We start from the raw sequence: 13300 nt of genomic DNA, 5'->3' as shown, positions 1-13300 counted from the left end.
TCCCGATGCACATGATCTTATCTTATCGCCCGGGACCTGGAATTAGCTCTGTTTTGTGAAGCTCTCTGTCTGGGTATTCTTCCGGCTCTCCCCCTAATTATGCCTCAACCATTTCTTCACCCTTCCAGTCAAACCAATGGCTGCGTACAACACAATATCGAGCTTCACGAGAGCCTTCCTACCTCGAGCTTCTCGCTTGAGTAGACCGCGATGTGCTCCTCCAGCTTCATGTCCCATCCGATCGCAATCTCCTCGATATCTTAGCTGCACAGTCGCTCGCCGCACCGAGAACACAGACGAAGAGAGAAAATGGTCCACTCCGTTGGCAAAACAACTAGCCGACGCAATTATGGTGCGATTTGCCTCGCGATCTGACTTCCAACAAGGCTGACTGGGGGGACAGATTACCGGACCCATCCCTCTCGCAAGCTACATGCGAATGTGTCTGACGGGCGACATTGGAGGGTACTACACGGGTCTGATCGAGGAGGGCAGAGATCAGTTCGGCCTGAAGGGTGACTTTGTCACTTCCCCTGAGATATCTCAGATATTTGGCGAGCTTGTCGGTATCTGGTTCGTTACCGAATGGCTAAGCCAGGGGAAGCCAAAGAAAGGCGTTGAGCTGATGGAGCTTGGTCCCGGGAGGGGCACGTTAATGGACGATGTGCTACGCGTATGCAACTCGACCCTTTCCCCTCTTCTCTCTGTTCCAAGTTCTGATCCTCCTTGAAGACTATTCAAAACTTCAAGGATTTTGCGCAAAGCATAGAGACAATCTACATGGTTGAAGCGAGCCCTACCCTCCGAGAGGCGCAAAAGGCGTTGCTCTGCGGGCCCGATGCGCCCATGACCGAGTCAAAGAATGGATACCACAGCGTCTCTAAATATGGGAATATACCAATTGTCTGGACCGAGTCGGTCCGTTCAGTCCCGGACGGTATGCCACTCCCACAATGCGCTCAGCTTCGCACACCCTCTAACCAGTCGCTACTAGACCCGAACAACATGCCCCTGATCGTCGCTCACGAATTCTTCGACGCCCTCCCCATCCATGCCTTCGAAAGCGTGAAAGTGGCGTCTCAGCCCAAATCCGCGCCCACTGGCACCCCGACTTCGACACCTGAATCTTCCCCCTCGAGATCCACTGCCCCTGCCACCAACGACAAGGACTCTGGTCCCACGTTCGAGTGGCGCGAGTTCGTCGTGTCTCCGACGCCTCCTGACGCAACCCACGCTTCCCTCAATATTCCCAAATCCGAACAACAAGACCCCATTCCGGACTTCCAGCTCACTCTCTCCGCCGCGCCAACCAACCACTCTCGCTATCTACCCGAGTCCTCCCCGCGCTACCGCGCTCTCAAACACACACCCGGTTCTGTCATCGAGGTCTGCCCAGACGCGACAATGTACGCCGCCGACATCGCCGCCCGCATAGGCGGCACCCCCGACCGTCCGCGTCCGCGCCCCGCCGGCGCAGCCCTCATCCTCGACTACGGCCCTGCCGACACCATCCCCGTCAACTCCCTCCGCGGCATCCAGCGTCACCGCCGCGTCAACCCCTTGTCAGCCCCCGGCCTCGTCGACGTCAGCGCCGATGTTGACTTCACTGCCATTGCCGAATCCGCCACCAAGGTCAGCGAGGGGGTGGAAGTCCACGGCCCTGTTGAACAGGCCGTGTTCTTGAGCCAGATGGGCATCCGCGAACGCGCCGAGATGCTCACCCGTGCGCCGGGGGTATCCGAGGAGCGGGCCGCTGATATTGGCCGCTCGTGGCGGCGCTTGGTGGACCGCGGACCAGGTGGCATGGGTAAGGTCTACAAAGCCATGGCCATTCTACCGGAGAAAGACGGCAAGAGACGTCCTGTCGGGTTTGGCGGCAGTATTTGAGTCTCATCCCACCTGATTTAGCAGCGCAGAGCAGCGCAGCGCATTTTCCAATCTTTGAGGTCCTACCGAGAGGCTGTATATGTACGAGTTTAGGGGGGGGACGGCGGATCAAGCCACCCGCAGTGGAGGACGCTTCTACTTCGGCGTAGCCTGACATAGAACCCTGTATGACCATGTCGCTTAAAATAACCACTAATAACAAAACCTGTATACTGATCATTACACAAAAATGAGGAATGCGTGTCGAATATGCATCTTGCTTTTCTCCTTTAATCGGCCCCCCCACTATCAAATCATTCCCACATCAGTTATTTCCCGGACCGAACAAGCTTCGCATCCTCTTCATCGTCGTCAGAGAATCTGTCTCCGTCCTCACCGACGGCGAAGATGGTCTCGCCGTCCAGCGAGTCTCGCGGGTTGCCCCTGGGCGCGCTGGAAGAGCCGCCACTTCCATTAGCTCCCTGGCCAGGAGCAGTTGCGAGGTGGGCGCCGGCGGGGAGGGGCTGCTGCGCTCGGTTGGTGGTGCTCTTGCCCACATTGGCCTCCTCGTCGTCCGAGTCGTCGGGGGCGCCAATGTCGGCCATAGTGAAGGTGCCATCGTCGTCCTGGGCGATTTCGTCACTCATGGCGAAGCGACGGTTGTTGGCGGTAGGACGCCAGACATAAGCAATGAAAGCAACGTCGGCGAAGTAAACGAGGTTGAGCCAGCCGTCGAGAACAAACCAGCGCGTCTTCCAGTGGAAGGGGACGTAGTCCGGGTCGTTGATAGAGGCGAAGGAGAAGCTGTTGAAAAAGAAGAAGCCGAAGATGACAAAGATGCTGACGAGGATGCACCACCACAGCTTCTTGTACATGGCTTCCTTCGCGTGCTGCTTCCGCTCACGCAGATCTTTCAGAGTGAAGTTGAGGGAGTTGAGAGTCCAGACGTAGAATGCGGTGAGGGTGCTGGCCAGAGGGAGTACGATGAGGAGAACGAAAGGGCCTGTGTCACATGTCAACATTCGCCGCAGATACGCCGGATCGAGAAGCAGTCTTACCAGCTTGTTCAGGTGTAATCAGCAAACTCGTGACGGCGTATACCAGGCCAAAAGCGAAGTGGGCAATGGCTAGCCAGCGGACCCAAATCATGGTCCGACCGAGGGTGGGCTTGACAACGCCATAACCCATGCAGACAATGAGAAGCAAGAAGAAGGAGAACGAGTTGCGGAAAGCGTTCAGAATCGCGACAATGACTAGCAGGACCTTAGACCCGACATTGGCGCCATTTCTATTGAGGTAGTCTAGCAGCGGTGTCAATCAGTGGAAGCAGCGTCGGGAGAAAAAAGATGAAATTGAGGAATGGGAGGGACATCGGCGAGACTTACCATAGAACCCCCACGTCATGAGCATCTCGACAACAAGGAAGACCAGAATAGCTGTAATGTAGTTCTGCACAGGCACTAATTTGTGGCGTCAGAAACTGTCCAGTGCCTCTGTATCAGGAAGCCTACTCACAGATATCCTGCCTGTGTTGATAGTATAAGAAGCCCCAGAACCTGTTGGCTGTTAGTTTTGATATGTCGGATCATGTGGGGTTATGGGACGGTCCTTACACCGCAACCAGAGCGTAGAGGATAGTTATGCCTCCATAGAAGGGTAGCTTGGGAATCTGGGTGGCAGGTAGCTCGCCGTAGGCGTTGCGGAACTCAGCGACGCCTTGGTAATGCTTGGCGGTAAAAGGCTGGGTCAAGATGCAATAGTAGCCGGTCTGAGAAATCATATACTTCCTGGGCTGGCCAGGCTCCTTGAGGTTAACCGAGTATGTCTCGATGAGGTTCTTCGACTTTTCGGTTGCGCCCTCGGCAAGAATGAACTGGCCAATCTCGGTGTCGTTACAGTAGCCCTTCTTCACCCATTTATCCTCGCAAATGCCGATGGTCTGGGAAGGATATGTCAGGCCCATGTGCTTCAAAGGCAGGTGCTGCAATAGCGCAGGTAGACGGCACAGCCAAAAAGAGGCTGGAGTCCTAGGGGTGTATTACCTGAGACTCGGGTCTATCGGGATTCTCGTTGAACCCGATGAGGCCACCATCCTTCCACTCAAAGATCACCACGCTGACCATTGGCTTCTTTCCAGCAGCGTCCTTCTGAGGGGGGAACATAAGGCTGATGTAGGGATCGACAGGACCGCCCCAGGCGTTCCGACTGTACATGCCTGTCAAAGCCCAAGTTAGCTTCGTGCGTCTTGAAAATCGTATATGACGACGGCTCGTAACGTCGAATTCGCGAATTCTGGAGACCCTACCGGCGCAGCGCTGACGATTGTCCTCTGTCTGGTCCTGTACGACGCGTGTTCATGTCAGTCCTGAGGTCATTTAGATGCTATACCAATGTCCCTTTGATAAGACTGCATGGGAGATGTGCAAGACTCACGATTTTGACTTCAAGGGCGTTGGCCGTCCACATGGACAGGCCCATGAGGAGGGTGCAGAGCCACGGCCTCATTTTGATGGACTTTCGGAAATTCCAAGTCCCTTCAAGTTGGCCGGGTCGGAATGCTGAAGGAGGGAAGAATGGCAAGCTCGCAAGAAAACGGTGCTCCCTCGGGCAAGAATAGTGTCGAAATGGTCAGGCTCGCAGGCAGACGCCGAGGGATGCCTCGTCAGACACCAAAGGCCGCAAATAATGAGTACGCGCCCGGGAGTCAATTGTCTCGCTGAAAGAGATTCAGGGAATCGGGTCGCTCAATTCAGATGACCCCTGTTGTGTTGTCGGCGGACAGAGAAGAGTAGGGAGCTTGAAGCCTGGCAAGGATTCAGGATTGAGGTTCGTTAGATAGCCCGCGTCGGAAGCTAGAGGTGTCCGACATTGACAGCTGGCAGCCTCGTCCCCAGATCGTTGATGAGCGACCTAAGGTAGCTAGCCCCTTGAGAGACCCACAAACATTACTAATATTCTCAATGCGAAATTGACATCATACATAAGGTAGGTACGGGTCGCTGAAGATTACCTTAGTAAGAAGGTGTGAGGTACTTCGTACGGAGGCTACTTGAACGGGCGACATTACGTGTACCTTACCTTACCTAAGGTACCTAAGGTAGGTACCTACCTGGTTACAAGGCATATCTTCGTTGACGGTTCGTGGCGCCTTGTGGCTGGCCTCGGGACCTCAGCCAGAACGGTTCCGCTTGATACGTCCCCCATAAACCTACGATTTTGTATGGCTACTTTTAGGTATACGTCGGTCGAGTCGCTCGGAGACAGGTAATTACAACGTACGGAGAGCTCTTGAACATTATTTTAATTTTGGACAAAGATGATGGGTAAAAACATGCGTTACATCCGCCTGCGCACAGCGTATAGGCTACAGTTATAAGAGAAGCAACGAATTCGGGGTTTCTTCAGAGGAGATGTTGTAGGTACTTGTGTCCTGTATCCCCTGGAAGACTTTTTGCTACCATGCTAGGGCCGTCGTAGTGGTAACTTCTTGGCCCCCCACGTACAACGTAACGCCCTGCAATTGTTAGTCTGTATCCGTACGGGGGCGCAGAAATTTTCGGGCTGCAACTGGTTGGAGAGAAGTCAAGCTCTGCATCGGCTTCCCGAACCTCCTTACTTGGCCTGGGCACGCTACTTAAGCTCAATTGCCGGTTTCCACAAAGCGGGACTAGGCCGCTTACGGCACAGTGTGCATGGCTCGACCTCATGCATGCCCCGCCTTTCCGGGAAGCACGACCATGTACACTACGTGTACGACGTACTTCCGACTTCGTATAGCTTGACCAAGGACAAACAAATTTGATTCCCCCATGAATCCTCTGCCCATTCACCGGTGAACATGTTTGACTAGAAGATCAGTCCCTTGGAGCAACCTGAACTGCTTTCCTCCCCTCGCTGCGTCGGCCGCTCCCCCCGATCCCTGGTCCTCCTGTCCCCTTTCCTGTTTTCTCCCCCACCTCCCCCTGGTGACCACTCGGTCATATCTAGGTAATGGGGATGCTTCAATGGGTGAAAAGGATCGCCAGTGGCGGGGGATTTGGCCAAGGCAGCATCGGCCCTTCTCCCATGACCGTCGAGAGCTTTTGCAGCTTGCTCCATGGCCGTGAAATAGGCCATTGCCCGCGGTGGCAGTGACGTATGAAGTGCCATGTCCGTTAACTAAGGTACCTTAGGTACGTCTCGTTCAGTCACTCGAGCCTAAAGTTACACTCATCCTCACTCTACCCGAACCGCTACTCTGTACTGTGTCTTGCTGCGTGATTCTTCAGAACGAACACGATCATGAACGACCCGGCATCCAAGAAGGATAGCCGCTCTGGTTCAGGCGCTTTGTCCGAACCTGACCGTAACAACCTTACCATGGCCGCTTCGTCGTCTGAGAAGGTCGATCGCGAGTTTGGTGGTGATGGAGCCGTCACAAAGGCTCCTCACGGTCCCATCTCCGACCCCGTGTACCGGGCCAAAGTTGAGAAGAAGATGAAGCGCAAGCTCGACTTGCGTTGCTCATTGTTCTTTGTCAGTATGTTTGACGCCGTCGGCGGGCATTTTGCAGTCCTGACTGCTCTACTGCAGTACAATGGAATGCAGTCAGCTAACCCTTGAACCGCGACTTGCAGTATATATTATGAACTACCTGGATCGAAATAATATCGCGGCGGCTCGTCTCCGTGGCCTGCAAGAGGATCTCAACCTAAACGACCAGGAATACGCGACCTGCCTGTCGTAAGTCTTACGCTTTAGCCCTCGTGCCTGTTCTCTGTCTTCTCAATTCCAAAAGGAAACCGACTAATCACCACTTCGGATGAAAGAATTCTATATGTTGGTAAGAAGCACTTTATGTCGGCTTTGTATTCGTCAGACAAGGTCCTAACCCCTGATAAGGATACATTCTGATGCAGGTACCCTCCAATATGCTCATCAACCGCATCAGTCGGCCATCGTGGTACATCGCAGGCGCCATGCTACTATGGGGACTGGTCTCGACCCTCTCGGGCGTGGTTCAAGACTTTGGAGGAATGGTAGCGACGCGCTTTTTTCTCGGCTTCATCGAAGCGGCCTTCTTGCCCGGAGCGCTGCTTATCCTGTCCAAGTGGTACACCCGCAAGGAGTTGACGTCCCGTAACGCCATCCTGTTCTGCGGTAACCTCATCTCCAATGCCTTTTCGGCACTCATTGCGGCTGGTGTCTTGTCCAATATGCAGGGCGTTCTTGGCCATGCCGCTTGGCGCTGGCTATTCTGGAGTAAGCCTTGTTGGGGCTAATATAATACCCCTTGCGCCTACGGAGACTAACTGGCTCTACAGTCGAGGGTGCCATCACCATGGCCATTGCCATCCTCGCCGCCTTTGTTCTACCAGATTTGCCGTGGAACGCAAGGGGCTTTACCAAAGAGGAGCTTGAAGTTGCGCAACTACGCATGACTGAGGACGTAGGCGAGGTTGACCAGGACTCGGCGGAACAGGGCACCTTTGACGGATTCTGGATGGCCGTCAAAGACTATAAGATCTATCTTATGATGCTGACGTTCACTACTTATGTTATCGGCCTGTCCTTCAATGCGTACTTCGTAAGTAAACAACGGACTGGAGCCATCTCTCCCCTCCATTTGCTGACTCGGTCCCTCCCCCCTTCCAGCCTACCTTGACCGGCACACTCGGCTTCGACTATGTTCCAACTCTGCTGATGAGTTCGCCTCCATGGCTTTTCTCGTGTATTGTCTCTCTGATCAACGCATGGCACGCGGATCGCAAGAAAGAAAGGGTACGTACGTCTCAAAATGACCTCTGGCCCGCTTTGCAGCTCACCAATTTGTCCACAGTTTTTCCACATCACCTGGCCCATCTGCATGGGACTTGTGGGCTTCATCATATCAATGTCCACTCTGAATCTCGCTGCCCGTTACGTCGCCCTTTTCCTCCAGGCCGGCTCGTATGCGGGCTTCATCGTCTTCTACTCGTGGATCTCCTCCTCGTTTCCTCGTCCGCCCGCTAAGCGCGCCGTGGCCATCGCGCTCGTCAACGCCTTCTCCCAGCTTGGTAACGTCGCCGGGATGTACGTCTGGGACCTCGAAGAGAACGGCTTCCGCGGAAGCTACGGTATTGTCACCGCCATGTTTGGCGTGACGAGTGTGGGCTGTTGGCTATTCCGCATGGTCCTTAAGGGGCTGAACAAGAAGATTGAGCGCGGCGAGGATGCCTGGGAGAGGCATGGGGATGTTGCGGCACGCTCGGCTGATTTGGCCCACCTGGATGGTTTGAGGAACGTCACCACAGCTTTTAGGTACCTGGTATAAAGGAGGCTCGGATCATCTCGGGAATATATTGTACCCGTGATTATATCGGACGGGGAAACCAGGAGCGTGGCGGGACAAGAGAGGCAGGGAGAGACGTATTCTTCACTCAGAGGCCTGTTCGAAAGAAGACGTTCCGATAATGATGTTGGGTTAGATGTAGAAATAAAGATATTGCTTTGGTTGGAAAGCATGAGAATTCGATCATTGGCGAAGCCTAAAATGACACGGGATCTTGCAATGAATGGTTCCCCTATTCGCACACAAACTCACAGGAGCGTCTTCTATCCCAACGAAAATATTATGCAACGAGCTCATACCTCTGTAGAGCTTTCGGTTGCGATGTACACTACCTTCTGTTCCTGGTCGGGATACCGTGGAGAGGAGGAAGGTTCATCAAATGCTTCTGGAAGAGTTCGAGAAACCACAGTACAAAGAACACAGTGGACACAAGACGGCTTGTGCGCCATACCGTATGAATAATATACTCGCACACGTGCTACCTCATACGGAGTACTCTCTCAGCACATGTACCTGGGAACTTTGTACATCCAGGACGTTGCCCGAGAATCCGGTACTTACGGATCAATTGATTCAATTCCTCTTTCCACCCTCCGCTCTCCGCCCTTCAACCAACCATCACGATGGGAAAAGGGACCGACAAGTTATACATCACCCATAGCGAGTGGTCGAGCGGTGACAACTACTCCGCCTCAGCTGGCGCCCGCAACTCTCGGCCGGGCGCGTCGTTCCGCCGCCTTCCCTTCAACTTTTGCGCCGCCAGCCTCCAGCCTTTCAAGAATCCCGTCTGCACCAAGGATGGCACCATTTTCGATGTCGAGGTCATCAGTTCATGGCTGGATAAGCACGAGACCAATCCCGTCGACGGCGAACCGCTGGCCGCCAAGGACCTCATCAAGCTCAACTTCGCACGCAATGCCGACACCGATTCTCGCGGCACCAGCACGGGCCTGAGCGACGGGCAGGGCGATCTTATCGACCCCGTCTCCTTCAAAGTCTTCACCGACAACACGCACATTGTCGCCATCCGTCATGACACGTACGCCAACGTCTTTGCCTGGGACACCGTCGAGAAAATGAACATCAAAGCCAAGAACTGGCACGACCTCGTCGACGACAGAGAGTTCAGCCGCTCCGACATCATCACCCTCCAGGACCCACAGAATGCCGCCAGCCGCGACTTGAGCCAGTTCAAATACATCAAAGAGGGCCAGGATGCCCTGCTGACCCCGGAGCAAGAGGAGGAGCGCAAGCAAGGGAATGTCAACGTCGGCGCGCTCGGCAGCATGGGAAACAAGGTCCTCCGGGCAAAAGAGGCCGTAGAGAAGGCTCGGAAACAGCGGGAGGCCGGCGGCGATGTCAACCGGTCAGCGACGTCCGGTGCTCTCGTCGGCAGATCCGCATCCGCCGCGGCGGCGCAGCGCAAGCCCGCGATCCAGGAGAAGAAGGTGGCGCCCAACGCCGCCATCCACACCACGGGCAGGGCCGCCGCGAGCTTCACCAGCACGGGTCTGACGCCCGAGACTAGCGGCGAGCGGGCTCTACTGACGGACGAGGAGTACATGCTGAAGCCGAAGCGGGTCAAGATCAAGGGGTACGTGCGCATCGAAACCAACCTCGGCGATCTCAACGTCGAGCTGTACCCCGAGTTCGCGCCGCGCGCGGTGTGGAACTTCACCAGGTTAGCGCAGACCGGGTACTACAAGGGCGTCACATTCCACCGAAACGTCCGCAACTTCATGATCCAAGGCGGCGACCCTTCGGGGACCGGGCGGGGCGGGAAGAGCATCTGGGGGAAGAACTTCCAGGATGAGTTTGACGGGCCGCTGACGCACAGCGAGCGGGGGATGCTCAGCATGGCGAACAAGGGCAAAGACACCAACTCGAGTCAATTCTTCATCACGTACCGCGCGGTGAAACACCTGGACCGGAAGCACACCATCTTCGGCAAGGTAGTGGGCGGCCTCGACGTGTTGGCGAAACTGGAGGATGTGCCGACGGACGGGTCGGACAGGCCGCTGAACAAGATCATCATGCGGGACGTGGTGATGTACGTGGACCCATTCGAGGAATTCCAGAAGAAGAAAAAAGCACAGGATGCCGCCGAGCGGGAAAAGGAGGCCACGAAGCGGAGCGGGGGGACCGAAGACGACAGGACAACGTGGACGGGGAAGAGGATCAGGGCGGACGGCTCTGTCGAGTCTAGGGATGGGTCGGCTGCCGGGGTCGGGAAATACCTTGCGGCGGCCCGGGCGCAGGAGTACGAGGGAACAGCGGTTGAGGACCTCCCAGAGACATGGGAAGAGCCCCCGAAGAAGAAGATGAAGGCCGGTGGGTTTCGGGACTTTGACAATTGGTAAATACTCACGAGGATTATTGGAGTTACTTAGACGAGAACAATCATCAATATAGAGATACCCTGTTTGGCGCTGACGGACCCCCTTCATACAAAGCCTAGTGCTCTTCAAAACTCGATCCAGATGTTCAGGCCCATCCGGCCAAACGGTACGGTGGTGTACCATCAAACCTGCAGATGTCTTGTCGAGTGCCTAACTGGCCAGTCACTTGTATACGAAGTAGACGGTGATCAGATACGGGAGTTGAGCCGGATCATGTATGTGCTCATTACCAATTCCACAACGGACAACAGACTTGCAGAGGCGGCATATAAGAGCGTGACTACTGAGCTGTGAAGTAACGTAGAGGTAACCCGAGATGGACCCAAGAAGTCGAGATGATAAGAAATCGAAGTTAAAGAGAAAAGGAAAAAGAAAAGAAAAAGAAAACGAAAAAGAAAAAGGAACAGTTTAATGAGTTTCCGGACTGGTTTGTTTTCAGAATAACTTGTTTGAACCATTCCACACGTTAACTGAGGTGTATAATTAATTAGGTACCTCAATGACTCGATTTCGCCAATTGAGATGAGAAACCTTGTACCTTACCTAATACAAGAGTACCTTAGGTACGTACGGATGCGGAGTGCAGCCTTAGAACCAAGGCACATGCCTGAAGTCGTGGCTTACCTAATCTAGGAAGTTGACCACTTCCGATTTCGACCTTCGGTCTTGGGGAAGACGACATCTCCTACGGGTGAGCTCGACCAACTCCGCCAACAACCGCTTCTACACCATCTTCGACCCCTTTCTCCCAGAGTATAACAAGAGCGCGGCTCTTTCATATTCAAAATGGCAGGCGGCGTGCAGCACAACAGTGAGACAATTAGCACCATTCGTCCTCCCATCCATCGTCACAGCTAACGTTTTGTGATCTCTAGAAATGGCCATGGACCCGGCTTTCGTCAAGCTCGGGAGTACGTTCGAACACCTATTCACTGCGCAAGAAACGATGTTTAAAGGGCAATTGGGAAAGATGGAAAGGCGGTGATAAGCTGACGCCAATGCGCATTTAGACATGCAGACCAACAGACACGTCTACTTCCGCTGGACACCCAGGACAGCCCGCATTACTTTCATGTACGCCGTTGTCGTGCCGACCATCATGGGAATTATCGCATACAAGACTGATGTGAGTTCGTTCCTCGAGGTTGGGTGACACGGAGGGGGGCTGCAACGAAACGCCTTGCTGACTGACTTCCGCGCCATTTCAGGGTCTGTGGGACCTCCGAGCCAAGCGCAAGGGCGACCTCCTCGTTGAGCGGTAAAGGAAATCGGACGGGGGATTGTACATAACGAGATATGCGGAGCCCATAGTGGCAATAGAGGATTTGTTACCACAGCTTGGTTTCTTCGGTTGCAGCTACGCGGTTTGAAGAGCGTGATGATATGATGCTCGCCGGAATTACGATAAGGGGGTATGGATGCGCCAATCAAGCCCAATTTTAACCGTCCCGAGACCCAGAACGCCAATTTGAGACAGCCTCCCCATGCATGCCCTCAGTTTCTCATCGTCCCCGTCCGCGCCGGCCTCCCCATGATCGATCAGGCGCTTGCCCAGGTACCCTTTCCCCCCTCCGCCACTCTCCCTCAGGAACAAAACTTCCCAGTCCCGATCTTCCACGATCTCTTCTCGCCCGTCCAAATCCGATATCGCGTCGTCCTCCGCGTGCATATGGCCCCGAATCTCCCAGCCCTCTAGCGTTGCGAGTTAGTGGCGCCTCCCACGCGCTCGGCTCTGGTGCTATAGACCCATCCGGTAACGGCGGGAGGATGGCGCAAGAAATGTAGTCCCCGATCACGAACTTGGCACTTTGGAGCGTCGTGTCACCCGCGGAACCGCCCGTTTTCGCCTTCTCGCCGATGGGAGATGGGGGCCTCCTTGCAACGCCGACGAGCTCCTCGGCATCAACAGTGTCAAAGCCGTTTGCGACGCCCGGTACGTCTCCCCCGATAACTATACTGCCTAGGTCCTTGACCATAAATCGCGGTGGAGCATGACGATGGTGGGGGTCTGAACTGGCTGCGCCGGCGCCTGCTCGCGTGTCTGGAATCACGAGCCGGAAGGCGAGGCGGGTCCCGATGGCTGGTGTTGGCAGCAGAGACGGCCGCTCGGCGGCGACTTGGAGAGCGAGTTCGTTGAGCGTGCAGTCGTGCCAGGCATAGAGGGGGAGAGATGGGGGGAGGGGTCGAGCGGCGAACTCTTCGGGCCTGGCATGGCCGTACGAAGTATTGTTAGTGGTTGCTTTGTTCTTAACTGCCAAGGATCGTCTTTTCGAAGACCATATGCCTATCCTACCTGTGAAAGGAGCCCTCCCTGTAAAAAAGGCGGAGGAGGAACGGCGTGGCCTCGTGACGGTCAATTGGCGGCGTCGCCATCGTGGAAGGGCCTCAGCTGGTGCTTCCTTTCGTTTTCCGTCTCGTCGGTAGGCTTCAAGTTCGTTAGGTTGTGTTGGTCATCATTACGTTGCATCAGGGGTTCTAATTCGTGATAGTGGGTGTAATATCGCCGTCAGGAATTATAGTTCTCTGGGGGAGCATTCGGCTGTATTTGCCTGCGCATCGTGAGCCAAGATGGGAGAGCTCTCCGTAAAGCTACACGGTAGTAATCACGGAGTAGTGCTGCGGACGCGAATGCGATGGGGAGATGACTAAGCAATAAAGTATCAGCAGGATCCAGGATCCAGTTTAGCTTATAAAGGTATCCACTACCTACCTTATTTATCTGCTG

The 13300-nt window shown here is 54.7% G+C and overlaps 6 protein-coding genes across 6 annotated transcripts; 4 read left to right on the top strand and 2 right to left on the bottom strand.

Moving 5' to 3' along the window:
- The first annotated feature begins 79 nt into the window (after nt 1-79).
- On the top strand, nt 80-2096 carry SODALDRAFT_288293 (DUF185 domain-containing protein). Its single transcript, XM_028608596.1, has 4 exons — nt 80-352; nt 404-673; nt 733-937; nt 995-2096. Exons 1-4 carry the CDS (start codon nt 137-139, stop codon nt 1885-1887), a joined length of 1584 nt encoding a protein of 527 aa, XP_028470578.1. The 5' UTR covers nt 80-136; the 3' UTR covers nt 1888-2096.
- Nucleotides 1947-4734, bottom strand: SODALDRAFT_326928 (hypothetical protein). The gene is made up of 8 exons (XM_028610301.1): nt 4300-4734; nt 4172-4205; nt 3909-4081; nt 3480-3805; nt 3382-3422; nt 3252-3326; nt 2925-3167; nt 1947-2869 (listed from the first exon to the last, which is right to left on the bottom strand). The coding sequence occupies exons 1-8, from the start codon at nt 4369-4371 to the stop codon at nt 2196-2198; spliced, it is 1638 nt and encodes a 545-aa protein (XP_028470577.1). The 5' UTR covers nt 4372-4734; the 3' UTR covers nt 1947-2195.
- A 919-nt stretch (nt 4735-5653) lies between these two features.
- On the top strand, nt 5654-8357 carry SODALDRAFT_326927 (pantothenate transporter liz1). The gene is made up of 7 exons (XM_028610300.1): nt 5654-6385; nt 6483-6588; nt 6675-6688; nt 6748-7107; nt 7170-7432; nt 7501-7626; nt 7685-8357. Exons 1-7 carry the CDS (start codon nt 6148-6150, stop codon nt 8156-8158), a joined length of 1581 nt encoding a protein of 526 aa, XP_028470576.1. The 5' UTR covers nt 5654-6147; the 3' UTR covers nt 8159-8357.
- A 409-nt stretch (nt 8358-8766) lies between these two features.
- On the top strand, nt 8767-10615 carry SODALDRAFT_288285 (peptidyl-prolyl cis-trans isomerase cyp8). Its single transcript, XM_028608594.1, has one exon. It carries the CDS (start codon nt 8800-8802, stop codon nt 10534-10536), a length of 1737 nt encoding a protein of 578 aa, XP_028470575.1. The 5' UTR covers nt 8767-8799; the 3' UTR covers nt 10537-10615.
- A 655-nt stretch (nt 10616-11270) lies between these two features.
- On the top strand, nt 11271-12048 carry SODALDRAFT_326926 (hypothetical protein). The gene is made up of 4 exons (XM_028610299.1): nt 11271-11386; nt 11451-11486; nt 11586-11701; nt 11784-12048. The coding sequence occupies exons 1-4, from the start codon at nt 11362-11364 to the stop codon at nt 11835-11837; spliced, it is 231 nt and encodes a 76-aa protein (XP_028470574.1). The 5' UTR covers nt 11271-11361; the 3' UTR covers nt 11838-12048.
- On the bottom strand, nt 11913-13191 carry SODALDRAFT_326924 (hypothetical protein). Its single transcript, XM_028610298.1, has 2 exons — nt 12869-13191; nt 11913-12780 (listed from the first exon to the last, which is right to left on the bottom strand). Exons 1-2 carry the CDS (start codon nt 12946-12948, stop codon nt 12078-12080), a joined length of 783 nt encoding a protein of 260 aa, XP_028470573.1. The 5' UTR covers nt 12949-13191; the 3' UTR covers nt 11913-12077.
- Between the last annotated feature and the right edge of the window lie 109 nt (nt 13192-13300).

The sequence above is a fragment of the Sodiomyces alkalinus genome (assembly GCF_003711515.1).
Source record: "Sodiomyces alkalinus F11 unplaced genomic scaffold SODALscaffold_1, whole genome shotgun sequence".
In the NCBI taxonomy this organism is placed as follows: domain Eukaryota; kingdom Fungi; phylum Ascomycota; class Sordariomycetes; order Glomerellales; family Plectosphaerellaceae; genus Sodiomyces; species Sodiomyces alkalinus.
Note: the sequence above shows the minus strand (reverse complement) of the source record. Positions and strands in the feature narration are given on the sequence as shown.